The 18672-nt window shown below is 46.7% G+C and overlaps 1 protein-coding gene across 1 annotated transcript in view; it reads left to right on the top strand.

Moving 5' to 3' along the window:
* Positions 1–516: 516 nt before the first annotated feature.
* Positions 517–18672, top strand: part of Acvr1b (activin A receptor type 1B) — a 38417-nt gene continuing 20261 nt past the window's right edge. Inside the window, exon 1 of the mRNA XM_005067263.4 lies at positions 517–668. Coding sequence (XP_005067320.1) covers positions 578–668 — 91 coding nt within the window. The 5' untranslated portion in view covers positions 517–577. The remainder of the gene's footprint in view (positions 669–18672) is intronic.

Below are 18672 nucleotides of genomic sequence, written 5' to 3'. Positions count from 1 at the left end.
AGGCACTGTCACGCTGTTTATCAAAAGGCTTCTTCTACCTGAGGCAGCACCCTCACCGAGGCTCTCAGCTATGCGAGCCTAGATACATTTCGAAAACACGATCGCACAGGTTGTTGCGTCCAGAGGGCTGCGCGGGGGAGTCTCCCGGGGATACCGGTTAGGAGATCCTGGAGACGAACGCTGGGGTTCTGACTCAAAGGGTCGGGGCTAGGATGGAGGGCGAGCGCCCGCGCTGGCGGCGGGAGGGAGGAGGCCAGCTGGACGCCGCCTCCCCTGCTCTCCTCTCCACTTCGCACCGGCGCGCGAGGTTGGTCGAGGCGAGACCCTCCGCCCCTTTAACAGGGACACTCCCCTTTAAGGCGGGCGCCCGCGCGCACCCGGCCCCGCCCTTCGGGGGCGCGCGCGGCGGCCGCCGCACCGGCTCCGGGAGCTCACGTGCCGGCGCGGAGTGGAGAGCCGGGCGGGCGCGCGCGCGCGCGTGCGAGCGAGCAGGCGAGCGCCGGCGGGCGGGAGGAGGGAGGCGCCGGGGGCGCGCGCGCGCGCTGGGCGCTGCTGGGCTGCGGCGGCGGCGGTTACTATGGCGGAGTCGGCCGGAGCCTCCTCCTTCTTCCCCCTTGTTGTCCTCCTGCTCGCCGGCAGCGGCGGGTCTGGGCCCCGGGGGATCCAGGGTGAGTCCCGGGCTTCGGGGGGAGGAGGGGGTTGGCGCGGGATGCAGAGGGCCAGGCGAGGCCTCGCGCTCGCCCTGGGGCTCGAGCGGGCGCGCCCCCTCCCCAGCCGCTCAATATGGCCGGGCGAGGGGCGCGGAGGGCTGGGGTGGCGGGGTCAGCCTTGGGGACCCGCGCCCTCTTCCAGGCGGAGCCCGACTAGGGCGCTCCGGGGGTCGCGCTTCCAGCACCCTCAGCTCCCTCCTTTCACAGCCCAGGCTTCCTCGAGGAGATGTGGAGGTCCCCGGCTCCTGCCCTTCAGCACGTCCGTGCGAGGGGGCTTATTCCCTGCCAGCAAATGCTCCTGGGGGCGCCTTTTCTCCCGCCAAGATTGAGGGGCTTGGAGAAGGGGGGGCATGTTTCTCCGAGGTGACCTGATGCCGACAGCCCATGCGAACCCTAGGCTACAAGGGTAGGGGGTCTCTAACCTTCCCTTCAGCTTGGGGTGCCCCTATCCTCCCTTCCCTGCCACCCTGCTGTTCTAGGCGCCCGAGACACATTTCCCCTTCCTTCGCTCACTCCCTTGGGTTCTGCTGGGCACCCCCCCCCACCTCGGATATCAATGCCTGTAGAAGCTGTTTGGAGGAAATGGGGCGAGCGGGCCCCTTAATCGTTTTTGGAGCTTGGCCTCAGAAACCACCCCAACCCTGTGAAAGCGAGTTTCCCAGCTGTTAATCTCAATCTAGGTGTATTTGTATTTGCTTTCCTCCCTCGCCTCCCCCACCCCGCCCCAGGGGGCCCATTCAGTTAATCACTTTGAGAATGTTTTCAGGTGAAATCCTGGAACATCTTTCCCCACCCCAGTTACTTAAAGACCCCACCATTGGGCCATCTCCCTGGCCCTTGGTTAGTACTTTTGCCATGACACACAGCCCCTCCTCCCAGCACCCCGCCACACACACCCCTCACCTTCCAACCCTCGGGGGCCTTGTGCTGGCCAGGCCCACCCCCACCTTTCCCACTACAGAGGTGGAGACCTCTCTGTGGGACACTCTACCGACTGTGCTGTTTATGAGGCTTTTGGGGTTGGGAAGAGCACATGAGACCCTAACATACTTCATTTGATAGTATTCTCAAATGTGCTTGGCTTTGGGGTTGCAGGTGAAGGTTATATTTGGCAGTTACATCGAAGTGATTATTGACCCACAGATGGAGATGGTGGGGTAGTTGGCATTGTACTCCTACTGTACAAAAGCCAGACACTTTGACTTCTCGGTGGCCCCCAACCTTCCAGCAATGGGAGATCGCGTGTGTGTGTGTGTGTGTGTCTGTGTCTGGACTATACACACGCGCGCGTGCGCACACACATACACACACACACACACACACACACACACACACACACACACAAGTGGGCCTTGGTGTAGTAACTCAGGCCCTCGGTAGAAGATACCGTGCCACTTCGGAGTTTGAGAAACAAGTTCATTACCTCCTGCTTCTGTGTGTTCTCTCCCACGGTGGTGGGGCTTGCGCGTCGGGGTCTTTGTTCACAGGCTAATGCTCCTGCCAGGCTGTGCCGTGCTCTCCGTGTTGCCTCTCTGTCATAGGTAACTGTGCACTGGAGACGGACAAACATGCTGGAGGTGTACGGACAGAGCCTTACATTTGTGGGGAGAGAATGGTTTTCATAAATCAGAATGCTTGCTGGGCCTTATGGGCCGTGTTTTCTGAAACGTGTGCAGAGATAGTCAAAATAAGGAGTCTGTGTCTTCAGGTTTGTCATGCTATGTGTGTATAAATAAATCTTTATAGTCCCTCCAGTAGTGTTCATATTCTGTCTCTAGTCACTCTTTACTGATTTGGTGGGTCTGCCTGTGGGTTTTTCTTGTTGCTAACGTAGCCCAGAGCGTTTAGTTGGTAATCTGGCTGGTTCAGAATGCAGCAGAGTTCAGTGTGCTGTTTTTGTTTTGTGCCCTCCCTAAAATGGATGTTTGTTGGGGTGAGGGTGGGTAGGTATAACAGGGAACTGGATGCTTTTTTTGGTCAATGGGAAATTCGGTTGTGTGTCCAGCAAACACTCTGCAAGGCCTTTAAACTTCTTGGCCAGACACTGCAGTTTTTTCCGGGACACATCTAGTTGCCAACAGTGCATGCTACAGAGACCACTGTTGCAAAAGGCTTAAAGTGAAACATCACTTCTGGGAAAGTAGAGGCTGGGATAACAAGAAGTTGACTTTTTCCCTCCCCTGCATTTCCTATACAGTGCTGCTCCGTGTGGGCTGGAGAAGTGACAGAGCGAGGCGGGTCTCATGCCTGGGGTGTGGACACCATGTGAGGGCAGGGAGAGATAGGTGTTCTATTAATTAATGAAAACTGGGGCCAGTACAAAGCTAGCAATAAGGAGAATGATGCCACCCTAGAAACAGCGTCCATGTGATACGTGTATGTGTTTTAAGATCTACCTCAGGAATTTTCACATTAGTGTTATAAAATGTAAAATTAAGTTAGTAGCAGAACATGACATTCATTTTTTAAAGACAAAAGCAGCAAGAGAGGCATCTGAGGTTCTGATAGGAACATTTTGCATTTCTGTGAACAGCCTGAAAATGTAATCCCAACCCGAGCCTTGTAACTTTGTTGAGTGGGCATGGATTTGAAGTGCAGTGGAAGAGAGTTCCTGTGGAGGGAAAGGGAGCCTCTGATTAGTTTGTTCACACAGCTCCTGGGGCAGATGTGATAAAGCACAGGAAAATGGCTACTCTGGTTAAAGGTTAGAACCAGATGGAGGGAGGAGGCTGGTGCTCAGGAACTTTGTTTCATTACAGGTTGTCCTTGAACAAGTAACTTAACCTGTTACTGCCACAGTTTTCCCTCTGGAAAGAAAATCCCGTGTGCCGCTCTTATTGGGACATTTGTGAGGCTGACTTACTGATAGCCAGTTGGCAGGGAGGGTATTTTTAGACACAGTTTCTGACTTCCGTGAATAAGCAATGTTGGGTTACTTTTTATCTTATGGGGCAGAATAACATAGTTTGATTGATAGACACACCACATGTCAGTGTGGCTCCTTTCTTATTTTGCTTTTTGGTAGTCAAGGTTCATATTTCCTCGAGTTGATTTCTGCCTTTTGCAGGCATTTTCCTCATAGGCCAGGCAGCATACCTGGGCTAATCAAAGACAGGCTGAGGGAGTGACCTGCTTTAGGCTTTATTGGTTGGCAATGTTATGCAACTCTGGGTGTGTTTATGGTACTATGTAAATGTTACATAAGAACATGGAGCCTGAGAGGTGGCCAGAATGGTGACTGTGAACACAGGAAGGTTAGCCTGAGGACTGCATCCGGAAAGACCTTGGGAGTCTGCAGGCAGTAGGGGAAGGAGCTGTACTTTATTTTCCTCTAGAACCCCTTTTAGATGATTGTGCTTTTCTGGGGGGACTGCGTGTTATAAATAGGGATATTCTCCACCGGTGAGCTAATTGTAACCTTGCTGCCACAATGTGATTCAGTAAAGAAGAGCTGGAGGGGAGGGGCATGCTGCTGCTTTTGGCTTGTCCTGTTGAGGCTGCTTGTTGCATTTTGGAACATGAGTTGAATTGCGTTGCAGTCTGTTCCCCTGAGCACCCGGGAGTACAGGGTGTCATGGGGGAATGGAATTCTCAGCTCATGGCACTTTAGATCCTCCTTATTTCTGAAGGTTAAATTAGAATACTGGTATGGTTGTTGTATTTTAACTTTAAAATCTCTATTTCTGAAGTTTGCCTTGGAACAGCAGTCAACAGTAGTTCTGGGCCTCTGCATCTTTGTGCTGAGTTGTTGGGTTGTCTGTTAGGGGGCATCATCTCCTTTTTCCTCCGTATTTACAAAAAGTTCTTGCCAGCCTCCTCATCCAGCCTACAGTGCTGGCTGAGCCACAGGGATCCTCAGCTGTCAGTCCCACCTAGACTGGGGATGCGCAGCCTTGGAGCGCCAGCTCTCTGGCACCTTGGCTTCTACGGTCTGACTTGAATTTCTCTCCATTTGACTCACGGCTGGACTTGAATACTGCTCTCTGTCTGCTCATGTCAGTGTCCCTGCCCCACGCGTGGCTTACTGAGCCTGGCCTCCAGAGGCACCATCTCTACTCTGCTGACTTCCTTCCATCCAGGAGAGTGGGACCTGGAGCACCAGTGCTCCTGCCAGCAGCCTCCTTCCCCACTCTAAAGCTGCCAGAGTTTGCTCTAGTGGTGAAATTTTCCATTCCAGCAGATCTTACCTTCTCTCCAGATCCCAGAGGTAGCATCACCTGAGGCATGTGGTCACCTTTTTTTGTTTTGTTTTTTTTCCGAGATAGGGTTCTTTGTGTTCACAGCCTTGACCATCCTGAAACTCACTCTGTAGACCTGGCTTGAACTCACAGAGATTCGCCTGCCTCTGCCTCCTGAGTCTGTGGTTGTCTTCTTCTCCTTCTTCTTTCTCGTTTCTTCTTCTTTCCACCCAGTCTTAAGCCTGCATTCGTCCTACCGAATACTTTGGATTTAACATAATGAAAGTAATAAATATCACATCACCTTTAATGTCTACATAGTTACATATAGGAGATCTCTTTATTCATTCAGTTGGGTATATGCCTAGAACAGCTTTTGGCATAAGGAGATAACTCAGAATACGATGAACAAAAGTTCCCAAATCCCTACTTTTGTGGAACTTAAAATCCCTGTGGCTTAAACTAAAAATAAATAAGTAAACACAATTACTGGCTGAATGCTCTGAGGAAGATGGGCTAGAGCGTGCCCAGAACGGCCATTCCACCCTCTGTCTGCTTCACTGTGTACTCCATAGAGCCTAGCTAAGACTACTTGGGAGTATGGTCTATAAAGTGACCACTGAGCCATTGCTGATCACAGCCTTGTCTTTAGGTGATCCATAGATGACCTTGTCTTCAGTGCACATACCCTGTTTAACACATATTGTTGGGGCATAACATGGATCTCAAGCAAGAACTGTAACTACTGTTGCCTGAATGGTGCTTACCTAATGCATTGTTGTCTAAGGCATGTCACTGCCTTTTTGTGCTTGAGAACACCAGACAGAACTTCAGCACTGTGCCTGGGGATCAACTGTTTTACATAGCAAAATCATCAACAAAAAGTATGGCACTAAATATACTGCCAAGAAGACATGTGTTTACAGTAGAGCTGAAAGAAAGCAGAGTGTTGCCTTGTTTGACCTCCAGTGGGGACATGTGTGTTGGGCTGCTCGAATCTTTTACTCTCTGTGCATGTCCTCGAATGACCAGGAAAGAACTGCAAGCATTGTGTTTCGGGGTCACAGATAACTTTTAGCAAGTAGGCAAATTCGTATGCATGGCATCAGAATAATGATGTTCAGTTTCATTAGTTAAAAAAATGTTCTAGAGATAAATTATAATATGTAAAATGTTAAGAACTGCTTTGTGTGTGTTTGTGTGTGTGTATAGTGTGTTCATATGTATGAACAGGCACACTTGTTCATGCATGCGTGTGTGGAGGCCAGAGATTGATGCCAAGAGTTTTCTCCATCATTGTCCACCTTTCTTTTTGGAGACAGAGTCTGCCTGTTTCCCCACCTCATCCTTTCCCAGTCCTTGGGTTACAGACCTGTGCCTCTATACATGGTGTTATATGGGTGGCTGGGGTTCTGAACTCAGGTTCTCATGACCTGGCAGGGAGCAGTTCAGTCACTGGACTATCCTCCTAGTCCCTAAGGTCCCTCGTGGTGTCATTGCATCTAAATTCTTTATTGGTTTTGGACAATGCTGGGGATAGAACCCAGGGTCTCATGAATACTATTGAAGCACTATACCACTGGCCTACATTCCCAGCCCCCAGAATTGCAATACATCTAGAGGTCCCGTAAGTAGATAAACATATACTTATTGAGTGTGTTTTGTTGGTGCACAGATTGCTTTAGCACTGATGGGTGCCTTTCCTCACGATGCCTACCTTCTGCCAAATGAGATGGACAGTGGGTAGCCAAGGGGATCGTGCTTCCTATTGCCAACCTCTGTTTCCTACAGAGCCCTGGGACTTGATGTCTATCTACCTGTCCCCAGTCACTCACTCTAACACTGGTGGTGTTGGTACTACTGCCTGGGGATTTGACAGATAGGCCTCAGTCAGTGATGCTCAGGTAGGTAGGCTTGATGTCATTGAACTTGCCGTTTAAAGACTGGCTTCTCAGTCTGTTGTGGAAAGGAAGTCAGAGATGCTCCAGCTGGCTTGGAAGCAGGCGAACACCCATGTTATGAACTTCCATCCCAATAGGCGTATGGCAGATAGACTAAGAGCTGAGAGTGGTCAGTCCTTTTCTGATAGTAGGAGAAAGATAGGACTTTGAGTCTTTATATCTGTCAGGCAGTGGATCTTGCAAACAACCATTAAACTTGAAGAGGACCTCATCTTAGAGGAGAATCCGACTTGGACTCTGACCTGTAGAAACTGAAATAGTAAAGAGGTGGGTTTTTGCCTTTTTTAAAATAAATGTGCGTGTATGGTGAGTCAGACAGCAGTGGGGAAAGTGAGGCAATGGGGGAATGATGAGAAATAACTCAGGATGGGTTCGAGGATGTGACCCAGCAGCTCAGCATCCTGTTGCTAGATGTGAAAGCCCTTTCAGTGATGTGGTAGCATATGTCTGTACTCGCAGCAGCCAGGAGGCTGAGGCTGAAGGATCACCCTGAGTTCAAGGCTGGCTTCGAATTTATATGGAGGGAAAATGGGGTTTGTGTGCTTTGCAGATTAGCTTGGGTTGAATCAACTGAAAGAGTTTCTGAGAATCTGTGGGGGAGCTGCCTTGCCCCCAGTCCTCAGGCATTGTCTTAGTATGCGTTTGTATGTTCACTTAACACTCCCGATAGATAAGATTGAATCAGTACAGCAGCATCCATTGCTGGAATTCCAGTGGAACTGCAGGAGTTCAGAACCTCTTCAAGCACTGGGGTGATGGTGGTAATAAAGACATCTTATCTAGTGGAAGCACAGCTCCTGGGCACTGCGCGGAGCTCCGTGTTGTGAGATGGCCACTGTCTGGACCCTGCACTGAGCTCCGTGTTGTGGGGTGACCAGCACCTGGGTGGTGGGACCCGAAGGCATGTGCCCTGCTAAGGTGTTTCTAACCCAGCTGCCAGCCACCTCAGTATTCCTTGACTTCTGCTGCAGGGTTCTGCCCGCTCTGTCCCATGGCCCGCTGCTTCTGTGTGTTGGAGGACCCACTCCAGGCCTCTAAGATTGGCATCATGTGTGTCATCTGGCCCTGGTCTTCTTGCTGCCCTTGTCTGTAGCTGGTACCTTGGCACCGTTTGTTAGCATTGCCATTTCAGTGTGGGCCTAGTATGTGTTTTGTGTCTTCATGGCCCCCATGCCTTTCCTGTTCTTCTCCCTTCTCTAATAAAACGTTCCCTTTCCTTGTGCTGCAAGTGCTGGGGGAGAGGGGCACTTGCTTAGGGTTCTGCTCCTCTGACCTTTAAACAGTGTAGTCCTTCAGCTGGGCATAGAACCTTGTGGATTTTAAGGACTTAATAAATTTGTTTAACTGAATTTGTTCATTTTCCATCCTCTCAGTAAAATCCTAGGCAAATAATTCCAATTCTGTCTTGTTGTAATTTACTTCCTGATAGATTTTAAATTATTTTTTAAAATGTGCCTGCATGTTTTTGCCTGCATGTCTTTATATGTACTTCAAGTGTGTGTGTGTGTGTGTGTGTGTGTGTGTGTGTGTGTGTGTGTGTGTGTGTGTGGTATCTTTGGAGCCCCTGGAACTGGAGTAATAGATGATCGAGCTGCAGGGCTCTTTTGAGCCATCTCTCCTGCCCCATGTTCTGTTTTGATCTTTTAGATCCCAATCACTCAAAAATGCTGTGATATTTGTGAGTTAGCTGGGCATGATAATGTCCTCCTGCCTCGCCTCTTTGATTTCTGTGTGTGATCTTTCACATCCATTTTATTGCAGCCAAATGAACTTAATCTCAACCTCATTAGTTTCTCCTTCTTGCCTGATTTCTTGTTTGTTTCTCCTGCATTACCCTAGCTGGCAGAGACAGTCATCCCTGTCATTCTTCCCCCTTACGAGTGTGAGGTTCACTGCTCTCTGCTATAGTGTAGTACATGGGTGAGGAAGAGAATACCCGTAATAAATACACCCCCCCCCGCGTGCTCTAATGAGCCAGAGTGTGTCTACACAAGTGTAGCCAAAACAAACAAACAAAAACCTACTTGCTTTCTGTGTTTGCTATAAACTAAGTTAAGGAGAATAAACCAAGTTACTGAATGTTTAGATATGACAGCTGAGTCTGTGTGTTTAGGTCTGGGAGCTTTGCAGACGCTCTTTCCTAGTGATGCCTGCTTAGTTTTCTCTGGGCACTCTTCTGGGCAGCAGGTGGGCCCTTGTGTGCAGTTTGGGCATTTACCATCCTCATAAATTAAATTGCAGTGACAGGCCTCCTTAGCATAAACATCAGGCATCTCTTCTGAGTGAGAACAAAGCTTCGTTCTCTACACTCGAGGCTTACAGTTGGACTTGTTTAAACAGCTCTCTAGGGTTGGGTTTGTCTCCAAGTCGATCTCAGAAAGGGCAGCTCACAGAATGGTGTTGTGTGGGGCTGGCTTTCCAGACACCTTTCTCTTATGCAAACTCCATTCCAAGATCATTTCCAAGATCTGGAATTAAATGCCAAGTTTATCAAATGTCTTTGTTGTTAAACAGATGAGGTTTGCCCCCAATACAAAAACTTCCTTTATTAATCAGTTACGTTTTCTTCCTTTTTTATCAGCAGTTTTTTTGGTCCCACCAAGTGCATTGTGGCCTTTGGCTCCATTGTGTCTCAGCACTCAGAACTTTTCATCTTGTTTTAAAATTTGCCTTTGATGATTATGAAGGATGAAAGTGAACTTGGGAGGGGGTAGCTAATAGCATGTAACTGCTCTGCTGGTACAAGATTTTTCTACTTAGTGTAGTTAGAACTTTGGGGCTCAGTATCTGTCCCATTTACCGCCTTCTCCCCCTCTTCTCACCTAGGCAAACTAAACATTACCTCTATTTGTGACAGTTCAGGGTCGGATACCTCTATTCAGATTTTCTTCTGTCTTGTTTTATTTATTTATTTGCTTATTTGTCGGGGAGGGGCACATATTCCAAGGCAGGTGTATGTAGAGGTGAGAGAACAGCTTTCAGGAGTTAGTTCTTCTGCCATGAGGGTCACAGGTCATAGGTCATTAGGTCAGACAGGGAGTGCTATGTCAACTGAGTCATCCCACCCTCCCCTAGTTCAAGATGTTCACAAATATTTCGGCAATTGTTTAGATCTATAGTTGGCTGTTTTTCATATTCTAAGCAGTGGGAAAAATGTCAGTATGGGAGATGGGGGCATAGCTCGAGCGGTTGGTAGAGTCCTTGACTGATGTGGAGAAAGCCCAGCACCTGATCAAACTATACGTGGTGGTACATGATGTAATCCCAGCACCCAAAGGTGGACAGTTGGAAGTTCAAGGCCATCCTGGGATGTCTGAGATCCTCTCTCAAAAGAGACTGGGTAGGGGATAGCACATGCCCTTAATCCTAGAACTTGGGAGGCTGTCAGGTGGATCTGTGACTTCAAGACCACCCTGGTCTAAATAGCAACTTCTGAATCAGACAGGGTTACCCAGAGAGACCCTATCTCAATATGGGCTGGAGATATGGCTCAATGTTTAAGAGCACTTGTTTTTGTAAAGAACCTGGGTTCAATTCCCAGTGCTCATGTGATGGTTCACAACTATCTGTAACTCCTCCAGATTCCATAGGGAATCTGATGCCCTCTTCTGATCTCCATGGCCACCAAGCACATATTTGGTGCACAGGTAGGTAGGTAGGTGTGTGTGTGTGTGTGTGTGTGTGTGTGTGTGTGTGCGTGCTTGCACGTGCAATCAAAACACAAGAATTAATAGATATATAAATAACAATCTAGAAATTGGTCTGAGATTTCCCAAACACAGTGTTGGAGTGTTGGTCTGACTTGGTATTACTGAGTTTACCAAATACTGTGCTAGATAGATAGAAAAGGGTCAAGGTGATAAGACTGTAGATTCTCTCCTCGTGGAGATCAGAGATTCTTGGGACGTGGTGGAAGACCTAGATAACACTTGGAAAAAGCACAGTGCCTCCAGATCTTTTTCCTGTGCATATACTAGGATTTTTGCTTAGTTTTTGTACTTGATACTATATTAGACAGTTTGCTTTGGGTGTGTGGACTTATGATAGTTTTAAATTGTTATAAAATACATGTAGCAGAATTCACTTCTTTTAACCACTTGAAAGTATACGCTTGGTGGCATTAAAGCCTTTCATAATATCAAACTATCACCACTATGAAATTCTCAAAGGTTTTCATTATTATAAAAACTTATTAATCAATGCCTCTCCCTTCAGTAAGTCCACGTTTGGGTGTATCATCTAAGGAACCAACATGACATGGTTTCTTTTCTCTATAGTGTTTTCAGGATTCATTCATATTGTTATGTAATTGCCTCTTTCCTATGTCTGAGTAATGATCCCATGTATGACTACACCGCATTTTGCTTATCTCCTCATCATTTGATAGGTATTTGGAATTTTTGTGCCTATTTGTGTACATAGTTTTGTTTGTAGTAAATAGCTAGGGGTAGACTTGACTGGGTGGTAGTTCTGCTGGACTATACGGTGGCTCTGTTTCTCTTACCAAGAAACAATCAGATATTTTTCTATATGCTGTAATAACATTTGTATTTTGATTGATTTCCAGTAGGGGTGGGAATGCATATGTGGAAGTCACAGGGCAATCTTTGGGAGTTGGTGTTCTGCTACAAGGGTCCCAGGAACCAAACTCAAGTGTCTAGACTTGGTGGCATGTTCCTATTCTCACTCAGCCATTTTGCTGGCTTGTTTTGATTTGTTTGCTTGTTTGTTTTTTGAGACAGGGTTTCTCTGTGGAGCTCTGGCTGTCCTGGAACTCACTCTGTAGACCAGGCTGACCTCAAACTCACAGAGATTCTCTTGCCTCTGCCTCAGCCTCCCAAGTGCTTTGTTTTGTTTTTGTTTTTAAGATAGGTCTTGCTATGAATCTATATTAACCTGGGATTTACAAACCTCCAGCCTCCTGAGTATGGGGTTATAAGTGGAATTAGTTATTTTTTTAACCCACCCTCCCCCCTTGAGTTAATTTGCAGAAGAGACATTTTTCCTTTTGAATGTTCTAGGCACAACTATTGAAAAGTAGTTGATATAGATGTTTCTAGACTCTCAATTTCTTTGATATATATGTCTGTCCTTGTGCAGTGACTGGTAACTACGACTTTGTGAAGAGTTTGAAATCGGGAAATGTGAGTCCTTCAACTTTGTCCTTTTATTTCTACCCTCTATGATTGTCTTAATTATTCAGGATCCCTTATACTTTATATGAATTTTATTGTCAGCGTTTCCATTACTGGGTGGGGGGCATTGCCACTTTAATAGTAATTGTGTTGTCTCATCTTGTCTATAATAGATTTATATAACATAGGATAATTGGGACTGGAGTGATAGTTCAGAAGAATATGTACTACTCTTATTGAGGACCTGAATTTGGTTCCTAGCACCCACTTCACGCAGCTCACAACTGCCTGTAACTCTAGCTCCAGGAGATCTGATGCCCTCTGCTGGCCTCTGAGAATGCCTACACTCATGAGCACATACCAACACAGATATAACTACACATAATTAAAAGTAAAATAAACTTTGGCTAGGCATAGGCTCACACCTTTAATCCCAGCATTCAGGAGGCAGAGGCAGGTGAGTTTGAGACCAACCTGGTCTATATAGTGAGTTCTAGCAGAGCTACATAGTGAGATCCTGTCTTGATAAATAAGGAATTAGTAAATACATTATATATATATATACATGATGATGTATTTAATATATTATTTATATTGTCTTGATAAATAAGGAATTAGTAAATACATAATATATATATACATGACGATGTGTTTAATATATATTATGTAGAATTTTATCTTGGTGAACAAATTAGGTTCCCAATTTTTTTGTATTACTGAATTTATTCTGAAAATTTCTCTTATAACTACATTACTACATTAAAGAAATTCTGGAGAAATACACATCAAATCCTTAGTAACTAGAGAGCACTACTTGAAGGGCTCCCGGATTCTGCACCCTGTATTCAGTGATGTTTAAATCTGTTTTTGTTTGCTGTGCTGCTCTGCTTCTGGTATTATGGCTCCTGTTCTGAGAGCTGCCATCATCATTTATCTACACTTTGAAAGTTTTTTTTGTTTTTTGTTTGTTTTGTTTTTCGAGACAGGGTTTCTCTGTATTGTTTTGGAGGCAAGTTGCTTTATAGACCAGGCTGGCCTCGAACTCACAGAAATCTGCCTGTCTGTGCCTCCCGTGTGCCGCCAATGCCTTGAAAGTTTTAAAGAAAGGAAAGGGGATTGTGTAAAGCAAAGAATAAGACAATCCTAGTCGAGAAAAAGTGCACTGGCCTGGTGTTGGTGCACGCAGGTAGATCTCCAACTTCAGGCCAGCCTGGTCTACAGAGCTAGTTCCACAGTAGCCAGGGTTACACAGAGAAATACTGTCTCAGGGGCATGGCTCAGGGTAAAAGCACTTGCCATGCAAGCCTGACACCCTGAGTTTAATCCCCAGAGCCCATCATGGAAGAAAACTCAGGCATACACACCCACACACACACACACATCACACACACCCACACACGTCACACACACACACACATACACACACACACGAATAATAAATTTTTTCAAAAGATAAGTGCATTAAAAGACAAAAACCTAACATAAAATGTTTCTAATAGCCTTAGTAAGTCTTATAGTGACTGGATACTCTTCTAAGTAATTCTGCAGTATACAGTCCTAGAGTTGGGAAGCTTAGTAGCAAGGGAGGGCTGTGATCAACAGCCAGGGCTCTCTTAGCAGCTGGGAGGGACAACTCACAGTGTGGCGATGTCAGACTGCAGACCTGTGGGAAGGTGGGCTGCCTGATGCACAGCAGGAAGTAGACTGACCTGGTAGAGATGGGACAGGGAAGATGTCCTTATATGGAATAACTGGGCTAGGAGGGAGGGATAGGATGCTGACCTTCTGACCAGTATAATGAGGCTGGACAGCCACAGAATTAGATCAGACATGAATGATTGCAGGCCTTAATTACCTGAGGAGGAGCCTGTTTGTAGGGATGGGCATGATGTCTCTTACCACTGAGCGTGACAACCTGTGTTTAATCCCCTGAGACCCGCATGGGGAAGAAGAGGACTGGCTGACACCCTCAGGTTGTCTTCTCTCTTCCATATGCCCACTGTGATATGAACTCACTCAAGCGTGAAAGCAAACGCGAATGCGCTCGCTCCCCCCCCCTCTTTCCGTCCCCCTCCCTCCCCCCCTTTTGCATACACACATGCATGCACACATGAAAATACACATGCACACACATGTGGGCACAGACACACATGCACGCATACACATGGGGGAAAAGTTTTAAAGAGCCCTCTTAAATCTTAGAGCTACTCAGAAAATACTTGAATCCAACCTTGAGTTTTGAATAGAATGTAGTAGATTGGTAGTCTGAGAGGGAATGCTTCGTCTTTGCCAAAGACTGTGCCTATTGAGTTAGAGGAGGACAGTGCTGAGAACACAGTGCTTGGCAGTAGTGCCTGCCACAAAGGAAGACATCTAGAAATTATATGTGTCATTAATATTCTAGCTAAACGTTGGACTGACACTGGGCATGGCGCTACATACCAGGAATCCCATCAGTCAAGAGGCTGAGCCAGAAGGAGTTGAAGGCTAACCTGTGCTACATAGCAAGACCCTGTCTTGAAAAAAGCCAAAAGATGGGTGCTGGAGGGATGGCTCAGCTGTTAAGAGCACTTGCTGCTCTTGCAGAGGACCCAGATTCGGTTCTCAACACACACATGGTGGCTCACACCCATGTAAACCTCAGCTCCAGAGGATCTGTGGCTTATACAGGCACCAGGTGCATACTCCATTTATATACATCCACAGAGACAAACACTCATACACATAAAATAATGAAAATGATAAATCTTAACAGAAGATGCATGCCTTCTTAGCGGTCAGCAGTTAGAGGCAGGAGGATCAGGAATTCAAGGCCAGTCTGGGCTGTGTGAGACCCTATCTCAAAGAAAGAGAGGGGCAAAAAACAAAACAAAACGAAACGAATTGAATTGGATGCAAATCAGACCTTCAGATCTGACCATGAGTTATAGAAGCTACAGAAGCAGTACATGCTAAATGGACACCACTAGGAGCCAGCAGAATCCAGAAGGTGGGAAACTCCAGGATAAACCATCTGGCCTCCTCAGCAAGTGATTTTTCTGAACGTAATACCATTGGGGTCTTACAGGTTTAAGAGCTTTTGACAAAGTACAGTGAAACCTTTTTTGGTGCAGATTTGAACAAACCAACTCTTTAAAGTATCTCTTAAGATAATGGACTTGTGAGCACTGATAAGCACGGGGAGATGTTAGGAGTGTTGTCCTTTATTTGGATGTGATGATGACAAAGATGAACGGTTAAGATGCACCTTGTAGAAGATTCTCAGAGCTACCCTAGGACCAGCTGCTCTACTCTGCCCAAACCCTTAGCTGTTAGAATCCAGGCACAGACGGTAGACAGAGTTTTGAGGCGGTCCATTCGCACCCCCAGAGTAACTGGATCAAAGCTTTTTCATTTTCTCACGAAGGACTTTAGCATTGTCGTGATAAATTGGTTATTTAAGTTATTTTGTGTTGTGGGAGGATGTGCCACAGCAAGTGTTTAGATGAGAGGACAACTACTGGATCCCTCTCCTGATATGTGGAGGTTCCAGAGATCACACTTGGGTCATTAGACTTGGCAACAAGCACCCTTACCTGTGGCAACAAGCACCCTTACCTGCTGAACCCTCTCACCAGCCCAATGGCCATTTTTTGAGCAAATATTTACTGTGAACCTACTCCTATTCAATCCTGGAGATACAGAGGTGAATGGAACACAGTCAGTTTCAACCAGAACACTGTTAGTGACCTGGTCCTAGTTGTTTACTGGATCCACAGTGAAGTTTGAGCCGCTGATGAGAGACAACTATGGCTGTGGGGTTCCTCTGAGACCTGACAGGTTTGTTGCTTCTTTGTAGACCTGGCCACCCTGGAACTCACCCTGTAGACCAGGCAGGTCTTGAACTTAAGAGATCCTCCTGCCTCTGCCTCCCAAGTGCTGGAATTAAAGGTGTGTGCCACCACTGCCTGGCTGATTTGGAGCTTTTTAAGGAGGTAAAATGTCTATGAATAAAGAGAGTAAGGTAATGGAATACAAACTGTCAAAGACTGCCATGTGCCATGTGCCTCTGTCTCACAATAAAAAAGAACTTTTACTGTATATACAGACCCGTCTTTGAAAAATAGGATGTGCTTGTCACAGCCTGCTGCCTGGAAGGCAGGAGGGTCAGGCTGGAGGCAAGCTGCAGGAATACTTGGTAGGGTCCTCTGCTCAGGAGAACAAGAGCAGATTTGACCTGGTAGGGTAAGAATACATTTGAAAGATGATGAGTTTAACTGGGAAGGTGTTTCCAGTGGTTCTGAAAGTTAGGGGCCCTGGGCCTTGTCTAGGGGACATGGGAGAGTACTGGGAACTCCTGGTTTGTAAGGTCTGGAGATGTGGCACTGTCTCTCGATTGTATACCATTTGTGAGCCCCTTACCTTTTCTGCAGCCTTGTTCCTCATAAAGTGGAACAGCTACATGTGCCTCAGCTCTGTGTTCTGTGGGGACTATGTAAGAGAACGAGGCTAACAGAATAATGGAGCCAGTCTATGCTGTGCGCACTTTCAGCAACAGCTCAACAGGGCACACCATGCTCGAAAGCCGGTGTCTGTCTTTGTCTTAACCCTGTGGAACTTACTTGTGTGGCTCCATAGTAAAGCTTTTACCTACCATGCCTGAGGCCCTGGATTCTAAAAGTGTAAAGCAGCAGCCTATCAGAGAAGAGCACCCCCGAGACACAGCCCTGCTTGACACACCAACAGCAAAAATGAAAAGCCTCAGGGAGGTTGGTGAGGTCCTGTTACTGTAGGCCACTACTGTTCATACAGTGATGGGGTTAGATGCTGCTTAGTGGGGGCTGCCTGGTGACGAGATCACCACACCTGTATCTACTAGTCCTAAAGACTACTAGGTCTGATGTATGCCTCTCCGGGACAGTGCTTCATGGTGTGTTGTCCCAAAGGAGGAAAGAATTCAGTAAGAATCATTGCTACTCTCGCTTTGGAACTGTTTAGGATATTCATGGCTGATTCTTGGACAGAGCAGCTGCTGGGCAGTATGCTCCTGACTCCCTGAGGTTGTGGGTGTCTAGTGATGTCTTGTGAGGCTGTGAGTCTAAGCTCTTGGTGATTTCTGGGGCTTCCCAGGTGAACAGAGCCCTGGGCATCTTTATCATCCCGAGTCTCTGCAGAACATACAACAGCCAGAGTCTGCCCAAGCCGGAGCTTCCCCTTTCTCAAAACAACCTTTCTTCTGAATCGCATTTGACATCCTACCACAAACCACCTTCCTGTCAGACAGACTTTGAACCATGCTCCAGTCCTGCCACCGCGGCTGTCTTTAGTGCAGGTTTGACTAATTAGACTCGTTAATAACAGAACGTCTGTTCTGGGGAGGGCTACTTGTGTTCAGACCACTTTTTTTATTTCATTTTTTTTTTTCTTTTTTAAAAATTTGCAGTGCTGGGGACTAACCCCAGGGCCTTGCATGTGTAGACAAGTCTCTACCACTGAGTAAATTCCAGGCCCCTGACTTGTTTACACACAGAGTGAGTTGGTGACTCCCCTGTGGTTGTCACTCCTAATATATCATGCTTGGTGGGAGAATAAGAAGTGTTTTAGGTGCACCGTGTTGTTTATACTCATGTGCAGACTTTGACCTCATGAGTCACCATGAAACATTACAAGGGGCTGTTGTCATTATCCCAGATTTAGCTTTTCAGAAAGAATTAAATTTAGGATGCTAAGTTTATAGTAAGTTCAGAGCATGCTTATAATTTTATTATTGTTTCTTTTGTTTCAGTGAAAGATATTAACAGGAGAGCAGCCAAGACACGTGTCTGTTAAGGCATTTAGGAAAGGGCCAAGGACCCAGAGCAGAGCCCTTGGAGACACACCATGTGCTCTGAAGAGCACACCCAGCAGAGAACGTGTTGCTGGAAAGGGCTGGGGAAGTCGTCTCCTTCAGTACCCCTTTCCAGTTTATCATGAGAAAAGTGAGGTTGATAGAGGTTAGGTGACTTGCCCTAAGCCACACAAGCCACATGACTAGTTAGCAGTTTCTTCCTGAGACCGCGACTAGCCACTTCCTAGTTAATGTAAGAGGCATCTTTCCTGTGTCTTTTTTTTATTTCAATTTTTACTTTAAAAGAATTCATGTTTATCAAGTTCATCCTATCTGAAGTTCTTTTAAAGTATATTACCTTGTGTAATATTATATAGTCCTATGAACCAGTCATTAACAGTCCTACTTTGCTGTGTGGGTCCTATAGTATAGTAGTGTGAGTGTGCAGGAGTGCCAGCTGTGAGTTCCAGGTCGTGTGGCCAGTACTGGAACTAGCACGCAGGCTTCAGGTCTGTCTCTGTGACCTGTTGCTCCATGATACTCACTGTCACTTCTAGTGATGTAAATTAGGTCTTTTCAGAGTGTGGTTAGTGGCGATGGTTATCTTCAAAGTGTGTCTGTTTGGACTTGTCACTTGCTCTGCTAAAGGCAAAGATGTACACAGTGGGTGGGGTGGGCCTTGCTCAGGGGAGCCCCAGCACTTTGCAGGTGATTGGCTAATTTTCCTCTCATCTCTGTAAGATAAATTGTGTTTGTTGATTGGATAGTTGAGGCCTCGCTAGGCTCGGGGACTTGCCCAGCTCCTTATCACAAACCCACACAGTCCATTTCCTGGCTTATCCTCGGCCCCTTCTAGCATAGATTTCGCCACTTCTGCTCTTT

Source organism: Mesocricetus auratus, unplaced genomic scaffold (assembly GCF_017639785.1).
Source record: "Mesocricetus auratus isolate SY011 unplaced genomic scaffold, BCM_Maur_2.0 Super-Scaffold_100010, whole genome shotgun sequence".
Lineage (NCBI taxonomy): Eukaryota > Metazoa > Chordata > Mammalia > Rodentia > Cricetidae > Mesocricetus > Mesocricetus auratus.
Note: the sequence above shows the minus strand (reverse complement) of the source record. Positions and strands in the feature narration are given on the sequence as shown.